At 52.6% G+C, this 17,178-nt stretch overlaps 6 protein-coding genes across 6 annotated transcripts; 3 read left to right on the plus strand and 3 right to left on the minus strand.

Moving 5' to 3' along the window:
- Window positions 1-17: 17 nt before the first annotated feature.
- On the minus strand, window positions 18-1,052 carry LTS14_009251 (uncharacterized protein; the record flags this gene model as incomplete). Its single annotated transcript, XM_064841934.1, has 1 exon — window positions 18-1,052. The coding sequence occupies one exon, from the start codon at window positions 1,050-1,052 to the stop codon at window positions 18-20; it is 1,035 nt and encodes a 344-aa protein (XP_064690444.1).
- Window positions 1,053-1,893: 841 nt separating this feature from the next.
- LTS14_009252 (uncharacterized protein) lies at window positions 1,894-3,360 on the minus strand (the record flags this gene model as incomplete). Its single annotated transcript, XM_064841935.1, has 3 exons — window positions 1,894-2,613; window positions 2,737-3,021; window positions 3,073-3,360. 3 exons carry the CDS (start codon window positions 3,358-3,360, stop codon window positions 1,894-1,896), a joined length of 1,293 nt encoding a protein of 430 aa, XP_064690445.1.
- Window positions 3,361-4,601: 1,241 nt separating this feature from the next.
- LTS14_009253 (uncharacterized protein) lies at window positions 4,602-5,872 on the plus strand (the record flags this gene model as incomplete). The annotated part of the gene is made up of 2 exons (XM_064841936.1): window positions 4,602-5,049; window positions 5,106-5,872. 2 exons carry the CDS (start codon window positions 4,602-4,604, stop codon window positions 5,870-5,872), a joined length of 1,215 nt encoding a protein of 404 aa, XP_064690446.1.
- Window positions 5,873-6,837: 965 nt separating this feature from the next.
- Window positions 6,838-8,304, plus strand: LTS14_009254 (uncharacterized protein; the record flags this gene model as incomplete). The annotated part of the gene is made up of 3 exons (XM_064841937.1): window positions 6,838-6,856; window positions 6,908-7,083; window positions 7,297-8,304. The coding sequence occupies 3 exons, from the start codon at window positions 6,838-6,840 to the stop codon at window positions 8,302-8,304; spliced, it is 1,203 nt and encodes a 400-aa protein (XP_064690447.1).
- Window positions 8,305-11,659: 3,355 nt separating this feature from the next.
- On the plus strand, window positions 11,660-12,555 carry LTS14_009255 (uncharacterized protein; the record flags this gene model as incomplete). The annotated part of the gene is made up of 2 exons (XM_064841938.1): window positions 11,660-11,829; window positions 12,069-12,555. 2 exons carry the CDS (start codon window positions 11,660-11,662, stop codon window positions 12,553-12,555), a joined length of 657 nt encoding a protein of 218 aa, XP_064690448.1.
- A 275-nt stretch (window positions 12,556-12,830) lies between these two features.
- On the minus strand, window positions 12,831-16,146 carry LTS14_009256 (uncharacterized protein; the record flags this gene model as incomplete). Its single annotated transcript, XM_064841939.1, has 3 exons — window positions 12,831-14,939; window positions 14,990-15,203; window positions 15,386-16,146. The coding sequence occupies 3 exons, from the start codon at window positions 16,144-16,146 to the stop codon at window positions 12,831-12,833; spliced, it is 3,084 nt and encodes a 1,027-aa protein (XP_064690449.1).
- Window positions 16,147-17,178: the final 1,032 nt, after the last annotated feature.

Raw genomic sequence — 17,178 nt, forward strand, 5'->3', positions numbered from 1 at the left:
TTTGTCGAATGATACATTTACTGCACATCGTTAGGGATAAGTGGAAGCAACACACCAGTGTTGACCAGGCTGTTCGTCGAGCCACAGCCGGTCTGCCCGGTCTTCAAGTAGCAAGAGCCCGAGCTTTCATCAGCAGGAGCATTGTACACAACAGCACCGCAGGTGAGATTCTGCGAAGCGCCCAGCTTCTGGTCGTTGTAGTATCCGCACTCGGACACACAGTCATTGAAGCTCTGGCAAGATGGTTGGAAGGGTGCTGGTGCCGAAGGACCATTCTTATAGCAGAAGAAGTTCTGGATATCTTGGCCGGCGAAATCGAGGTTATTGTAGACGCCATAGACTTCGCCGTCGGGGAGGGTGACGGTGCTGGTTGGGGCGGGGAGGATGGTGAAGGTGCTGGTGTAGAACTGCGTTGCGCTGTAGGTTGATGTGAAGGAGGTCGTGGAGAGGGTGCTGGTGACTGTTACTGAGCATGTACCCGCGATGACCTTTGTGATCGTCGATGTGGGCAAGGTGGTCGTCGTGATGACGACGGAGGTCGGGGTCGGGATGTTGAGGCATGAGCAAGCCGATGTCAAGGCGGATCCCTTGTAGTTGCCGAGACAAGTGGGGGTGCCGATGGCAGTGGTAGTTTGTGGCCAGCCTTGTGCAGCACGCTTGGCCTTCTTGGTTGGGGCGGCAGCTGTAGTCGTGGCAGCGGTAATAGTCGTTGGCACAATAGTGGCGCCCAAAGCACAAGTGGAGGTGGTACTGATGGCAACAACAGGATAGACGGTGGTCGTACCGTAGAAAGTGGTTGTGGTGAATGCTGTCACGGTGTCGGTAACATCCACAGTCTTCTTCACGGTCACCAGCTTGGGTGTTGAAGTGCAGGTGGATGTCTGGGTTATGGTCGGGATCTGGAGAACGGTGCTGCAGAAGGGCGTGGCTACACGCTGGGCGTGCATGATGGTGATAATATCGTCCAAGGCCTGGCAGTTGAGGCCTCTTTCATCGATGGGGTTCGCCAGCGCTGCGGCGACGAACAGGCCAACCATGAGTATCCTTGCCATTATGAGGAAATGTGTCGGTAAAACGAGAGACTGAGAGCTGAGAAATTCTGTTGGCGTTATTGCTGAGCAGTGCAGATCACCCGGGCCTGGCAATATTGTTATACACTTCTTGTCTACGGGGGCTCGCATATAGCACAGGACACTCCAGCTACAGCGCTTCGGCCTAGACCTGCGATTCGGGCACCTATTCTGAAGTAGTACAAGTCGACGTTAATTTGGTTGCTCTCAGACATCCCCATGAGCACTGACAACCAGTGCTGGGAATCGCGAGCGTCTCATGTCTGCCGACGGTGAAGCTATTGAAGGTGGCTTGCTGCTAATACCAGTTCGTAAGGCCGTATAGCATGGGCATCAGCGCAATCTAGATGGTCTATATGCGAGCTGCTTGACGCGGAGATCCTTTGAGGAGAATTGAGATCTGCTCTCGTACTCTCACGCAGACCGACCACGTAATTCGGAGAAGTGTTGGCATGATGGTGAAGCTCGCCATCATGCAGTAGTGTTGGTTGACATGTCAGGAACAGGAAAGAGTAACGATTTAAGCTCAGGGTACTCGGAACTTTGTTCTCCGAAAGGTCGTGCACTCTGCCCAATCACGACGTTCTTGGACTCACAAAGGGAAATTACCTGAGCTTTTCCCGGCGAGTTTCGTCTTATTTGGGATGCGGCACTGGCCGAATCAAGACACGTGAAAGAGAAGCTACCGAGTACCACTCTCCTGCAGAATCCACGTGCACTGTACCACAAACCTTCCTCTCTTCTGGACTCTTCGACAGTCAGCGACTCAGCATATCTCGCATACCACTGTGCGTCTGTACGACCCTGAGCTCATGGGTTTGCCTCATTGCGAGTCTCGATGCCGTAGACGCTCCACCGTGCTCTCCAGCTGCTTCGGCAGGCCCGTCTCTGCGAAGGGGATGTCGTTGACCAGCATCATTGCGAGACCTTCAGCCGCGAGGAAGATATGGGACATGCCACCCCCGTTGAAGCCGGCTATCACATACTGCCCGCCATCCGAACCAGGGACTGGACCGACGTGCGGCATCTCATCAGGCGTACATGCCATGATGCCGGTCCAGACCATATCTACCTGTGCAGCGCTGTCCTCCCAGCCCAAGAAACTTTGCTGAATCAGGTTCTCAAAATGCGGCATGACTTCAGGAAGCTGAGTCGAGTCGTCCCAGTTGTTGTACCACGCATTGCGATTATGCTCAAACGTCCATTTGCCGCCCCCCACGACGATCCCTGAGTCCGGGCGTGGATTCAAGTAGTCGACTCGAGACCCTGGCGCGTACCGGATGTTGTATGTATTGGCTAGGTGAGGCGAGACTGGGCTTCTAGGCTTGATATGGCACGCTGTGCCCTTGTACGGCACGACGCGGTCCTCGAAAATCGGGCAAATTCCGCTGGTATAGCCATTTGTGGCGAACACCACCTTCTTGGCCCGAATATTCCCTCTTGCCGTGTGCAAAACGTTGCTGACTTTATCATGCTCAACACGAACCACCGGCGTGCTTGTCTGCAAGTTGATCTGACCACGTTCACATAAGCCACCCAAGAGCTGCGTGACGAATTTGTACGGCCATAATGAGCAGGCCGGTACCGAGAAAGCTGCTCTGCCTCCTCGAATGGAGGTCACCTTCGCTAGTCAGCTTGTGTTGATGGAAGGTTGCTGAAAGCTCACCTGTTCAATATGCTCTTTGTCCAGCATATGGACCTGCTCTGTCCACAGCTGTCCCGCCTGTCTGCTAGCCGCGTAACCGTCACATGCTGCCTTCGCTTCGGCCTCATTGCAGAAGACATCAAAGCTTCGTCGGAGCTCGAACTCGCAGTCAAGCTTCTCCTCGTCAACGACCTTCTTTAGTGCGCCAACTTGAGCACGAATGAATGCGATGAGTGTCTCTGCAGGCTCCAAGCCATGCTTTTGAATCAATGCGAGGCTGGAGTTGACCTGGATCTTGCTATGACCCTATCGAAGGTGAGCAAGTTATTGCCGTCTTTAATCAGCGTTCACACGCACACCATTGCGCCCCGTTGCACCCGAACAGGCCTCCCGTGCTTCTAAGATGACGAAGCGTGGTTTGTTGTTGCTCGCGAGCTTGCACATATGATAAGTTGTTGCCACGCCTGACATACCACTGCCTATGATAGCGACATCGCATTCCTCAGGCAATGCATCCGTGCTGCGATAGTCGTCGACCCAATGGCGCTCGCTACGCCAGTATGGCTGCGTATATGTTGGCGTCGGTATGATCTGACCCTTCGACGGTGACGCACTGCCAGCGCTTTCCATCGCTACGTTATGCATGGTTGCAGATGAAAAGCACGAAGATGGACATCTTCTTATCTACCATCCATGACGCCGCAAGATTCAGCACGCAATGATCGACAAGTAAGCTGTCTATGTATCCGGGCCAATAATGAAACTTGAGCCTACCATGTGTATCAAGACATGGCTGCTGCCTGCCACGAATGTGATGGATGGACGCAGTGGCACTACATCCTGTCTGTCTTCGTGCACGAGACAGTATACTCATTAACTACAGTCTAGTCCGCAAGCAAGTTATGCGGAATATAGCAAGCTCTGAATATATAGGGATGGATTGCTTATACAAGTTCACATGATTTACCTGTTCTTCATCCGGAGGAATCTGAGCGGCAGTGGCTACAGCAACCAAGCGTGATCTTGACGCGGCACAGAGAAGCTTGGCAGAAGACCATCCCGTCCACTCTCCTCTCTTCAGCGTCAAAGGTCGACTCATCGTTCTGTTGGCAAAGGCACACAGCGACGTTAGAGCCATCACCGTGTGGTCGACAAGATGAAGGCGTCTTGGAAAATTATGATTTGCCACGAGCCAGGCCGGCCGTGGTCGACCGGGCTGTCACGAAAATATCAGATGCTGCGAATGACAAAGCGCACCTCACTCTTCGAACTACTTTGACCCTGGACAGCTACTAATGCAATCAGTGATACGCTGATTTACCCGAGTGACCGCGCTGAGGGTGTTGCTGCATGCTGGCGCGAAGAGAACCGCCACCAAGATGCGAGCCGTTTCTGGCCCCAGACGTGAAACATATAGCCGCCAAGTTTGTCTGGGAAGGACTTCAAAGCGCAGCACAAAGGACCATATACTGACTGCCCTGACCATCGGAGAAATAATCCACAGGACATACTCCGCGACTCATCGCAAGCTATGAGGATACGAGAATGCTGGATCTCGGTTGCTCTACCATACTTTCTCCTGCTGGCCTTGACCACACTTGTCGCTGTATTTTTTCGGCGTTGTGGTGACTTACTGGGGTCATCCACCAGACTCTTTCTTCTGCTTGCCCGATGGCAGCGTACACTTCCCGTGGGACTCGCCAGGCACGGAGAGCTCCACCTGGGATGAGTCGATGTTTCTGTCCATTACACTCGGAGTGGGCGAGCTTACTTTCACCCAAGCAAAAATCGTCGACATTTGCTGGGATCTCGCCGTTGGAAGAGGAGGGCAGGCCCTTCTGATCCGGATGTGCTATCCGCTATTTCGACGAAGTCTCTCCCGGGTCATGGAAACCAATGGCGTCAGCTTTTCAGTCTTCGCGGCGATCTCTTTCGACCAGGTCAGCGTGAGCTTTGTCGCTACGCTCACCGCAGCTGCTGTAGGTGCTGTTACTGGCCGAAGGCAGGCCAATTTCCACGCCAAGAGGACAAGCAGCAGGCATTTCCTCTGTCTTCTTCTGACCTCCGCCTACCTTCTTTCATTCCCGACCTTTCTCTCGTCGATAACCGGGTACCAGACCCTACTGTCGCCTTACGCATGGGTTTCACCCCTCCGCATAGGCTTGGTGCCCACATCGGAATGGTCGACGCCAATGTACGTGCTTCCGGATGGTTCACGTATTGGTCTACAGGACTATTTCCCCATATACATGTACGATGACCGGGCCACTTATGAGTCTATCGCGGCTGGGACAGCGAATCATACCACGCTTTACTCGACGCTCATCTCGTGCTGTACGTCGGAAGTAGACCCTGAGCAGTCCATAATCCAGTACTAATGCATCAGGTAGATATCCAGCCCGAACTTCTCTCCAATGCGACAGCCCAGCAAGCACAGGAGTACTTTGCACGTGGCGAGAACTTCGTCTTCGCTCCTGCAGACGTGTGTTCCTTCACCCTACCGCCGAACTCCACAAGTCTTGTTCAAAGCATGTCATCTTCGGTCACGCTATCGGGTGAGGTGTACAACATCTCCTCGCCAACATTGTCCATTGTGGGTAATGCGGAGACCACACAGGATTCTGAGGCTGAATATTTCGCCTTTGGAAACGTCACTTTTACGACAATGTACCAGAAGCGATACAGTATGTGCGTACCAGATACGACCTATCAATGGGGATTTGCCTCGATCCCGTTCTTCATCTTCTGTTTATTGACGATAGTCTTCGCTGCATTGCTCGTTGCTCTGCAGCAGGATGCGTTCATGAATGGAAGAATAGATCGTTACAAGGAGTTTCGCAGTACCAACGTCTTTCAGGATGTGCTGGATCTTGCGGATGGATTGAAGGACACTTTCGAGGGTATCCAGTCAAAATCTGCTCGAGAGGTCAAGGAGCTCGTCGATGGTCCAAGCAGCGTCATGATGTTGAAGACGGATGGGCTGTTGCACTCGCGGAAGGAGGTCAGACGAGAGGCGAAATTGCGCCATGCACCACCTACGCAACGGTCGACAAGGTGGCAGCCCACGCTACCTGTATCGCGATGGAGACGGATTACACCCAGTTCAGAGTCATCAGCAAAGGAAGGATACATCACTGTAGACGAAGTGGAGTTGTGAGGATTCCACTAAGTTTGGTCAGGCCATGTTTGTTCGCCGAGGAATGCAAGTACGCGACACCCTATACGTCGGCAATATCAGCCTGGTTTACGCCCGTCGGCATCGCACACTAGCCAAGACTCCAAATGTCGAAGATGTACGCATCGTTGTCGTGGTCGGCCGTCGTGCTTTTCCTCCTGGAAACCAGCTTTGTCCGCGCAGCAACATCTTCCTGGCCATCTACATGCTCAACACAAACATCCGCCCTGTACACTTCCGGCGTCGCGACTTTCACTCTATCTTATGGGCCCTCCACGGTCTATGTCATCGAGCAGGCAACGTGTCCATTCACGGCGGCTTCTGTGGTTCAAACCACAATCGTACAAACAACAACATTAGCTACCCAAAGCAAGATCTATGCTAGCCACCCGACAGGCCTCCCTGCTTGCGACAACGTCCCAGCCAGTGCCTCATCTTTCGGCACTCTATGCGAGGACACTTATGGTAACGAATACAACATCTCTTACGGGGGCGCGTATGCTGGGAACGCCGTGTCGAATGTAGCTGCACCAGACGTCAATGGCTGCCTCCTGAAATGCGATCAGACGTCTGGCTGCCTTGCCATTGACTTTTCTGCCGGGCAATGTACGCTTTACAATTCAGCTCAGCCGACGACTGCACAAGGCCACGTGAAGAGAGAGACCGCTCTTACTGCAATAGCTACACGACCCGCCAGCGTAAACACAATCTACACGGACTCGACGGCAAATTCGTCTCAATCAACGACGACGGTTGTCTCCTTTGCTACTGTGACCACAGTTGCCTCTGCTATGTGCGGTAACACAACTCAAGCAACGACGACTGTGCTTTCGCTAGCGACCATCACAGCTACGTCGTCTGCTAGCTGTAGTGCAACCCCTCTACCAACCATAACACAGACTTTGACGGCCGGCAGCACATGTCCCATTGTGAGCCAGCCTGCCACCATGACAATCACTTCTACGGGTCAGTGAAACCGAGTTCACTCCGGAAGCGAAACACTGACTTACTATTCAGCGACCATCACGACCACGCAGAGCACGGAGGTTATCGAGCTCGAAAATGACACCACGAGTATTTACACCACAGCGTACACCACAGCGTACACCACAGCGTACACCACAGGGACACCCACGACTGTCGACGGGAACAATACGATATTTGCAACAGTCACACAAACGGGTAGAAGCAAGGTTAGGCTATAGCTGCAACATGACAGCTAATATACAGCAGCTTCTACGACCACACCATCAGCAACGACGATCATACAGACTATTACGCAGACTACGAATATCTGCTCAACTGTATATCAGGCTGGTACATTTAGGAAGAACCAGATCGATTCGTTCACATGCTAATCTTTACAAGCCACTACTACCACAGTCTCTGGCCTCACCATCATTCAGACTCAGACGACCACCTCAACACCATCACCCGTTGACGAAACCACTACATATGTCACGACAACTACATCCCTTCAGTCAGTACCATACACAATCGGCTCGTCGGACGTCGCGTACCTCCAAGCTTCAGGCACAGACTTCTGCAGCTCGTTCCTGGGCTATATAGTGCCAACGAGTACGGCATACGTCACTGCTACTCCGTCCGGCCAAGTGACCGTCATGACTAGCACGCAGACCATACTTTCTACCAGTCACACACTAACAGTCACAACCACTGGACTGCAATGGAAACGAGCGCCAATCAATGGCGCACAAACCGCAAGCGCGATCCCGACCCCTGCTTCCATCTCGGGGTGGCCAAAGTGCCTCGTCTCGCAAGCGTGCGTTCAGGTTGCCACCGGGATGGCATTTGTCACGCAGACAACAGCTTTGCCCCCTTCTACAGTAACCCCAACCAACACCTACACGTCGACCACGGACAGAGTGGCCACGACATGCACAGCGGAAGCGGAAGATCCAGCCTATACGGCATTCACACCAATCTATGGAACCTGGGATACAGACATGCCGGGAGTCAACCCTTCCGACGTTTCTGGTGGTAGTACAAGCAAGACAGTAATACTGCCTTGGCAGATGTGCCTCGGTAATTACTGCAGCGCGAGTATCAATGTCTGGTCAAATGGTTACTTCATTTACAATGACGTGGCTACTGGAAAACAAGTTCTCGTGCAGCCGTTCGGCTCACAGGACGGTGGGCTCGAATACTTGCAAGGGCAACGCCAAGGCGTATACTATCGCATCGCGGGAAGCCCAGGCAACCAGAGTCTGGTCGTTGCTTGGTATGCCGATAACTACGGTCAGCGTGGTGAGCTCAACCACTTCACCACGACATACTTTCAGGACACTGGGATCATCCAATTCAAGTACTACGATGTCATGCAGTACAATAATGTCAACGCTCCGTACGGCAATTATACTGCTAACGCCTATCTGAATTTTCGTCAGTTATGAGTCCACCAATCCGTCATGAAAATGTTGAGCTAACACCTTCTCAGAGGGCTATGGCCAAATATCCGTCTACCCTCACGGTCAGCCGTTCTCTTACGATCAACAATTCCAGATCGTGGTGCCAGCTGGTGGGCCTGCTGGTACGGTGGTAACGAACAAGACTCATGATCGCTTGGACTGCTGTGTGAAAGCCGGGGTCTGGCATAGTTGTACAGAATTCCAAGCGCCGAGTCGGCTAGTGTAAGGACTATGTGGGATACGGGACGTTCGTGCCTTGCTGCTCAACGATATTCTTCCAGTATGTAGACCTTTCGAATGAGATTCATACCCTTCTTTGCCCATGACTTTTCACCCTGATATGATCTCCACATAGATGGCGAGTCTTTAACACGACAGATTGGGTCATTACAGCACATGAGGTAGCAGCGGCGCTGGAGATGGCGAGGCGAGACGAGACCAGACCAGAAAATGCCTTTCTCACCCAGGCTTGCGAATGCCACCCAGACAATGCGAGCGGATCGACGGAGAAGTGCTAGCGACTTCAAGACGCCTACGATGCACTACACAACGAGAGGAGGCTCACCATATACGATGGGGATATTAGGAGAGCGAGAGCCGGACTCCCATCAGCTGCTCCACTACAGCCATCTGCGTACCCACAAATTGAAGCACCGGAATCACAAGCCTCTGCGCCGCCCCGACATCAAGCGCTGTCAGCGCTACCACAGCCCCCTGCTCGCCCACACCATGAGATGCCGCATGTATATACGCAGCGCTCAACGGTTCCAACGAGCAATGCCACCAAGCCGTCTACAGACCATGGCCAGCCCTTGCCCAATCCCAGTCTCACCCGCGGCTGCAGAGCACTTGGCACGACATTCGTCACCTAAGCGCGGCCGCTGCAGGCGGGATCATATTCCGAAGGTGGTGCAAGGGCGCGAGAATCCGGTATATTCTGTATGCCTGTACAGGCAGTTGAGAGAGAGGAGGACATGGGCGAGTCCTTGTTGTACAAGTACTACGCATGGATGTCTAAAAACGAGAGACTGGGGCAGGCCGACATGCTCTGATTAGCGATCCTCCAGCCTACCCACGGATACACGTGCAGCGACTGTCCAGATGCTTTCTTTACTATCCCAAGGGCCCAGCGCACGAAACACTCTCGTGGGTAGCCACCCCACACACGGTAGAATACGTCGTCTCCACATTCAGCGTATGCTACTGACTATTGATAGTACGGCCTCACGATGTAAACCACCATCGAACACACTGTCGACGATGACTGAGCCGTTCGCTTCGAGACCAATGGTACACACTTGCTATGGCGTTGGTAGCTCATCCAGCTACCATTGCTGCTAGCTTGGCGCCTCACCGCGCCCAATGCTCCACCCATGTAGTAGCAATGGAGCAGCAAGACGGCCGGATGAGTGAGTCAGTGAATGGGTTAGTCCTGCTCGGGGTCCTATGTATGTAGCCACGGCCACAAATTCCCCTTCCTTGCTCCAAGGTTTGGGAGCTCACTCGAGCGACGTTTACTTAATGTAAGGTTTGAACCTCACACGGCTGCTTACCCACGTGATGCAGTGTCACCGGATCATAAGTACTCTGCAATTGCCACATCTCCCTCTCGTTGCAATCCCAAATCCTCTGCGTCAACCACTTCTCAATTACACATCCAATTCCAACACCATAGCCAACGACCATACAGATCCACATTGGCAGTATACTTCCGACATTACGGCTCCGACCATCGACCAAGCAGGTAAATAGGACGCCCGTATGACTGCGGCGCGCTTAACGAGCCTTATGGGGACACCCACTCCGCTAATGACGAAGAGTTCCCGATAGCTACCACATCCCACCAGATCAAGAGCCGACAGAGGGAGGAGAGAGAGGCGAGGATGAACTTGTTGATGGGAATCTTCGTGAAGGGCAACGTTGGAACGGCCCCTTATCCAGTAGCATGCGCTGGGTTCTTGACGCACATTCAGGTCAGGAGCCTAAAGGAAATGCGCAATTCTGAAATCCACCAAATCACATCCATAGCCGAGTACTCAGGACGGATGATGGTTGGCAAAGTTGCCATCAAGAATGGATTGAAGAAGATCTTCCAGGATGAACCTATACTCACAGAGCTCGACAAATTTTTGTGACGGGCGGGAATACAATGAAGCTGCATGCTCACTTCAATATGTAGAAGGAGATCCGCTATGTTGCTACTGGCAACAGCCAAACCCTGGCCGCTCACGGCATATATTTAGGATCTGGCATGGAAGAAGGTCAATCCAGCCTGTGCTCGCAAGAACAAGTTGCCAGATGTCCCTCAGATAAGGTATAAAGAAGCCGATATGGTGAAGAAATGAGCTTGGGTAGAGCTCCTCCTGGACAAGAGAACAGACCTAAGGCCACATAAAGGACAAAGCTTACTAACGGTGATCCTCGCTCGAGTTATAAAGGAAGCAAAAGAAAGTAGACGGGCTGGAGTGTTTTCAGCAACCAGCTCTCCTCACATGGGACAAGGCCTTGACGTGGCAGACATTCCGCATCAAACCCCGAGGCTGTGGCTGACATACTGCAGTGGACCGAAGACTCATCTGGCAAACATCTGAAACCCGTGTTGGCAGCATCTGAACCAGATCTTATGGCCACCACTGCAAGGTATGGCTATGTAGCTCTTAAATTAGGACCAGATGAGTAGTGGATGGCTCCGTGATTACCCCAGCAAGGGATTGGAAGCAGACTCTCGGGCGTAGCAGGGCAAGAGCGGATACCATGGTGGAGAGGGGAGGTTCGTACAATTGAACACATAACGGTTGTCGCATGCCAAGACATAGGGAACATAACTTTTTCGGTCGTAAGATCGTATCCTTACGAGCGCCTACTCCTTAGAGCCCTTATACTTTACTATAACGTAGAAGAGAAGTACTAGTACCTTTAAAATAAATAGTATTATAATCTAGACGTTATTCTAGACTCTACTACGAGCCTTAGGTAGCTATTACGGTATAGGTACTCCTCGAGCTTCCGAAAAAAGGATTCTTCCTAGGTTTTGGATGCGACAACCGTTATGTGTTTAGTTGTAGCGTAATCCGTGCCCGAGGGCACACTTTCTCTTCGACACTCCAATTCACTCAAAAGCTCACTTCTATGAACCTCACTTGCTGAATCACCCACTATACCTATTCAGTGTTGGTGTTCACCAAACTTACATCCTTCCACGTGATTGACCATGGCTACATAATACTTGGCCTTTCCCTCATTGTCGTTGACTCGTTGCCACCACCCTTTAACACACGCATCCTCTTCCAGCAGATTCTTCTCGGTCTGAACGAACAATAACCATACAAACCCTCACACAATGGCAGACCTATCAACGGTCACAGGTTTCGACCCTCCTCAGGAACCGCAGGCTCAGATCCAAGTTTTCACCCCAACAAGCATCGCCGTTGCGAACATCCAGTATTCTCGCCCCTCTCCCGTGAAGGTCGCTCGAAGATTTACAACTCCCTTCATGCTCTGGTCCATCTCGTAAGCTATTTCGTCGAAGTACTGATCCCAGAACGCACGCCTCCGAACAGAGATCATGTGATAGTACAGATACCTCTCTGCTGGGAGTTCGGCAATGCTCTCAATGTCCAGAGCGTACCAATCCAGGCGATTCTGCAGCCTAGTGATTCACGTTGTGGCCCGACGCGTGGATCGCCCTCGAAGGTATAAATTCTGTCTGCTCGCAGCACCAAATGATCCCGAATACGCTGAGTCGATAGTGCCATTGCTGACATCGGTGCGATACTGACGGAAATGGGCCAGCAGGCGGCAAATGTTGTGCGCTACAGCCGTCCTTACTCGATCCCGCCCAGCGATCCTGTTCTGCCGCTCCAATTCGGTCTCTTCAAGGACTGGGATACTCAGCTCTTTGATCTCTCGCTCCGCACCTTCCAACTTGGCAAACGCATCCTCGATGGCAATGTTGCCTTTCACCATCTGCTCAAGATATGTGCCACTTGCCGACGTAATCCTCCCGACGCATTCTTCCCGACCTCCATGTCCCGAGTTTATCTCAACGCCTTCATCCAAATGTGCGCATTGCCAGCGCAGGGGCGCAAGTCCTCGTCTGTCACGCAGTCACCATTGACGAATACAAAGATGCTCACACTCATGCGGACTTCAGTCTCTGGAGTCTCTAGCCTGTCGTGTGCGTTAGGTGCAGCGTTGTCTGCCGTCGGAAAAGCCTCATCGGTCGCAGAGCGGTAGTTCTGACTCACGGCAAGCATCCTCTGCTGCTAGGCTTTGGCGGTCCATTTTGAAGGTAGGTCCGGAGTTGGAGCTCGAGGTTGCAGACGTAGTCGAGTAGCACATCGCTGTGGATGCATACCGGGGCGGGCTTTCACGATGAGTGTTGATTTGGGGGAAAAGGAGCGTAGGATCTTTTTGTAGAGAGTGTATGGCACAATCCCACTGCCTATGAGGGAATCAAGAGCTAATTAACCCAAATCGCACGTCCTTACGCTATCTATGTATATGGGCCTTCAAATAATTAAAACCAGGAAGGCCAGCGCGAGACTCAGCACAAGCATAAACTCATCAATAGTTTGCCGTCCTGCTGCTGACGACGCTCTTGTCGAGGTCGCGGGGGTTTTCGAGCCGTTCACACCGTTAGACGCTGCGACGCCTATCGAAGAGGCGATATTAGTCGTGCTTCCAGATGGTCCCGTCTGCGTTACACTACCGGTCTCCAACCTCATCGTCGACGATCCAATAACGACGACACCACTGCTGCTTCGATCAACACTAATGATCTGGCCATCGACTACAGTAGCTGCTCCTGGTGTGAGCAGCACTGTCATGCTTCCATCCCATACCTCGACTCCGCTTTGCAACATTGCTACGTTCAAGATCGCACCATTACCCGCCTTGATGGCCGCGGCTGCACTTAGATGCGTCGGGCTATTGTTCGTCTGGCTGGTGAGTTTGATCGTCTGTGTACCATCGATGACTGCTTGGCTTGCTCCTGGTCCAGCTCCGATAGTCTGACCATCGATGACAGTTGTATGACCGGCTGCAAGATAAAAAGTTGTTTTGTCTTCTTGGACGTAAACAATGCCGCTACTCGCTACTAGACTGAGCACATGGCCGTCTTGCGCAGTAGCTACAGCTGTCAGGCCAGGAGATAACGCCGCACTTACTGTGATTGTCGACAGTCCGGCAGATCCACCTATTACTAGACGTCCTGATGAAGCAGCGCTTAGTACCTGGCCATTCATCGTCGTTGCAGGCCCACCAGCCGCCAATGTTATCGAAGCACCGCTGTTCTGCACCACAACATGGCTGGCATCTAGACTGCTTGCCGCATACACCTGGCCTCCTGCAGTGACACTCGTGGCGGCAGGACCATTCGGAGCTGCTGGAAACAGCACAATGGTAGACTGCCCGGGAGCACCGCTCATGATCAACTTTCCCGATGATGCGGCGCTGATTGCGTGGCCATCGATCGTCATAGCAGCACCTCCTACTGTGAGAGTGACCGAGGTACTACTGCCTTGCAATACGAGGTGACTTGGATCAACGTTGACGGCTGAGACAGCCTTACTCCCAACGCTGATGGTCTTGGGCTGCCCATTGCCCGCATTGCTGGTGCCCAGATTTGGATTACCAGCAGCAGTGTTGCTCGAAGCTTGTCCAGACAAGACTCCGTTACCGCCAGCCTGAGCCGCAGTGGCAGTGGGATCGGCAGCAGATTGCAAAACAGACAAGGCATTGGTCGATGGTGTCGCTGTTGGCGGACCGCTGCTGACAGGACTCCCTCCGACTTGACTCACGATCGAGATCAGCACTCCAGGATCGACGTTATTGCTCGACTGTGGCGAACTTGGATCCTGTGCACTGCCACCTCCACTCTGTTCATGGCTGACAGTAGACGCGGAAGACTGCTGGGGATCAGAAACACTTGAGCCAGATGGTCCGGACTGTACAGAAAGTGAGGCTTGTGTCTGAGCCAAGGCCGGGCTTGACCCAATCACCACAGGTTGCGCACTATTCGTTGCCTGCGCCGTTATGATAGTTTGGGTAGCAGAGACTGTCGGAGCCTGTACTGGCGAAGACGGTGAAGCCGGAGTGGTGGTAAGCGCTTTCGGTGATGTGACACCATCCTCGGTAGCCTGCGGCTGCAGCGCAGTGGGAGGATCGTAAACACCATTGATATCCCCACTGCACGTAGCCCAGTCCGGGTTCATACTTTGCAGCACGTTCGCAGGCAGATAGAGGATCGGGTTGTAAGGTAATGTCGTGGGGCAAGAGTATTGAACTGGAATGTGCGCCCCTAGCCCGCCATTGTCTCCCACGGTATAGTATTCGCCATTCTCGTATCCAGCAGCGTGCATTGACATCAGAGAAACACACCATATCTGGCGGGAAAAGACTGAAGCTGGGGTATCTTGGAGATCGGCTAGGTTGAAGGATGCCACTTCTGTCCGAACGACATCGAAGGCGACAATGTCAAATTGTGCGCCATCGTCTGGCTGGGCGTAGATGCTCGATATGTCCGCAGAGTTCGTAATTGCAACAATTGTGTTGCTAATAGTCGGGCCGACCGCCTTGCAAGAATCCGAGGCGGAGACTTCGTGATATGATACGTACACCTCATATGGACGTCAGCGTCTGAATACTTCACAGGTCCATGACTGCTTACCGTTGGATACGTCAAGGTAGTATCGTCTATCGACACTGTAATGGGACCCGCATCGGTGTTGTAGCTGGTGTTCGGCGGCCAATACATAAGCTGCACCACGCCTCCAGTGATGCCGCAACGAGCACAACCTAGAGTGCAACTAGGCGCCAGAGTAGACCAAGTCGGCCAGATCCATTCTTGGACGCCACTAGCAGCAGCAGTGCCATTGATGACACTGGATAGTTAGCTTTCGATCCCCACGCGGAGTGGCGCAAGATCAACATCAGGATTCATGCCAGCATAAGCTGACGAGGTTGGAGGTACACGGCGATTCACTTACTGCCGAACTGTCAGCAAAACCAGTATGTAGACGGGTCTCAACTGAATCCACTCACCTAGTCTGGATTTTGTGTATACCCTTTGGAGTACCCATCAAACTGGGCCGAGTCCAACCACTTGTTATCCACCACGTATTTGTCCTGAAACGACTGACATAGATCGCTATCGATATTTGCATTCTGACAGACAGGCGGGTTGTAGTTCGTGCTTGCAGACAGAAAGCTCATCCAGCTCGACTGACACTGCGGTACAAGGCCCGGGAGCGCACAAGGTGGTGGCGTAATGGTCATCACTTGTGGCACAGTCGCTGTGCTTTCGACATCGGAATAGTCGGTCCACGTTTGGGTTGTCGCTGTAGATGACGCAGTGACTGTATACGTTTGGACGCCAGAATACGTCTCGGTAATGACGGAGTAATTGAACGCGCCGGCAGAGATAGTCATTATTTGGGTAAGGTCGTACGTGGTAGTGAACGTGCCTCCAGTGACGGTGTAGGCATCGGTCTCAGTTGTGAGGCCGGACCAAGTAGTTGTTGTATACGTGGGGAATATGGTCACCGTACTGTTACCTCCGTAGGACGAAGAAGAGTTCCAGTATGACATCCATTGATCGTAGCATACGCCAAGCGTAGTATTGCTGAGAGTCGTGTTCGAAAGGCTTGTGAAGTTGCCAAGTGTCGCAGAGGCAGTTCTTGTGGCGTTCTGTGATGTGCTGGAAGACGTATTCATGCTGGTACGGCTATAAGTCGTGGAGGTTGAGGTTGTCGATGGAGTTGTGCTAGAGACTCCAAGTCCTAGAGCAATGTAGTCGCCAACGCCTGCACTACTTGAGGTCGCCATGCTCGTTATCGCAGTAGATAGGGTGCTCTGACCCGCCCGTGTCGTATTAGAAGAGGTCGAGGCATTCTGGCTTGAATTACTGCTCCCGATGGTTCCCACGAGTGATGAGGTAGCTGAGCTTGTCGACAAGATCGTGAACACCAGCGTTAGATGAATTGAAAATAAGGAGAGGGAACCCATATCTGGAATGTATACTATATCGAGGCCGTGATGTGAAGAAGAAAGACAAGACGTTTGCGGGATAGAATCTCCTACCCAGCCAGTCTAGATGTCTAGTATGGGAGGCCTAAGATCGACCAGCAGCAACTCAATCTGGTCGGAAGCAGCCCTACAGCCATGCTGCCAGGCACTGCTGGGTTGCGTGCTGGAGTCCTAAATTTGCAGGAGGAAGCACTCCCGCGATGAGGGCTGTGAATCCTGTAATAGGTACTTTATGGTGAGGCTGAGGGCAGCGCTGTCCACGCGTGGAACACGATGCTGGCTGGTGTGTTTCAGTGGCTCCGTTCCAACGATCTGATTGGCTGACCGACATGCAGACGAAATCCTTTGACAGGCATAAAATAGCTTGTCGCGCTTGTGTACGGCAGCTTCGTATGCTTGGGGTCCAGGTCAACTTGGCAAGGAGTCCTTTGCAAACGTATCTCTCTCACGACAGAAAGTGTGGGGGCTGGTGAGCCGGCCGGCTCATACTTCAAACAAGACAGTTGACTTTGAGATATCCTCCGGCTGATGAACATGCACTTGACTGGATTGACTTCCGCACTCTTCAAAGTCTAGGTGCAGATTATCGAACCTGGCGAAGATGGCCGTTACTAACGCAATCATAGCCGAAGAGCAGATGAAGGCGGATCGGAGGCGGAAACCTGAGTTCTTTGAAGACTGGTCCACGCTATCATCAATGTTGAAGCCGCCACCTTGAGATTCTCGCACACTCGACGGGAGGACAGGTGAACTCGCCATTGAAGACAGGACTTTGGAGCCGTGAGGTATCCAGATCCATCTGTCTCTGATCTCCACAGGCCTTAAAGGTTA

Source organism: Recurvomyces mirabilis (genome assembly GCF_035927965.1).
Source record: "Recurvomyces mirabilis strain CCFEE 5264 chromosome Unknown scaffold_30, whole genome shotgun sequence".
NCBI lineage: Eukaryota > Fungi > Ascomycota > Dothideomycetes > Mycosphaerellales > Teratosphaeriaceae > Recurvomyces > Recurvomyces mirabilis.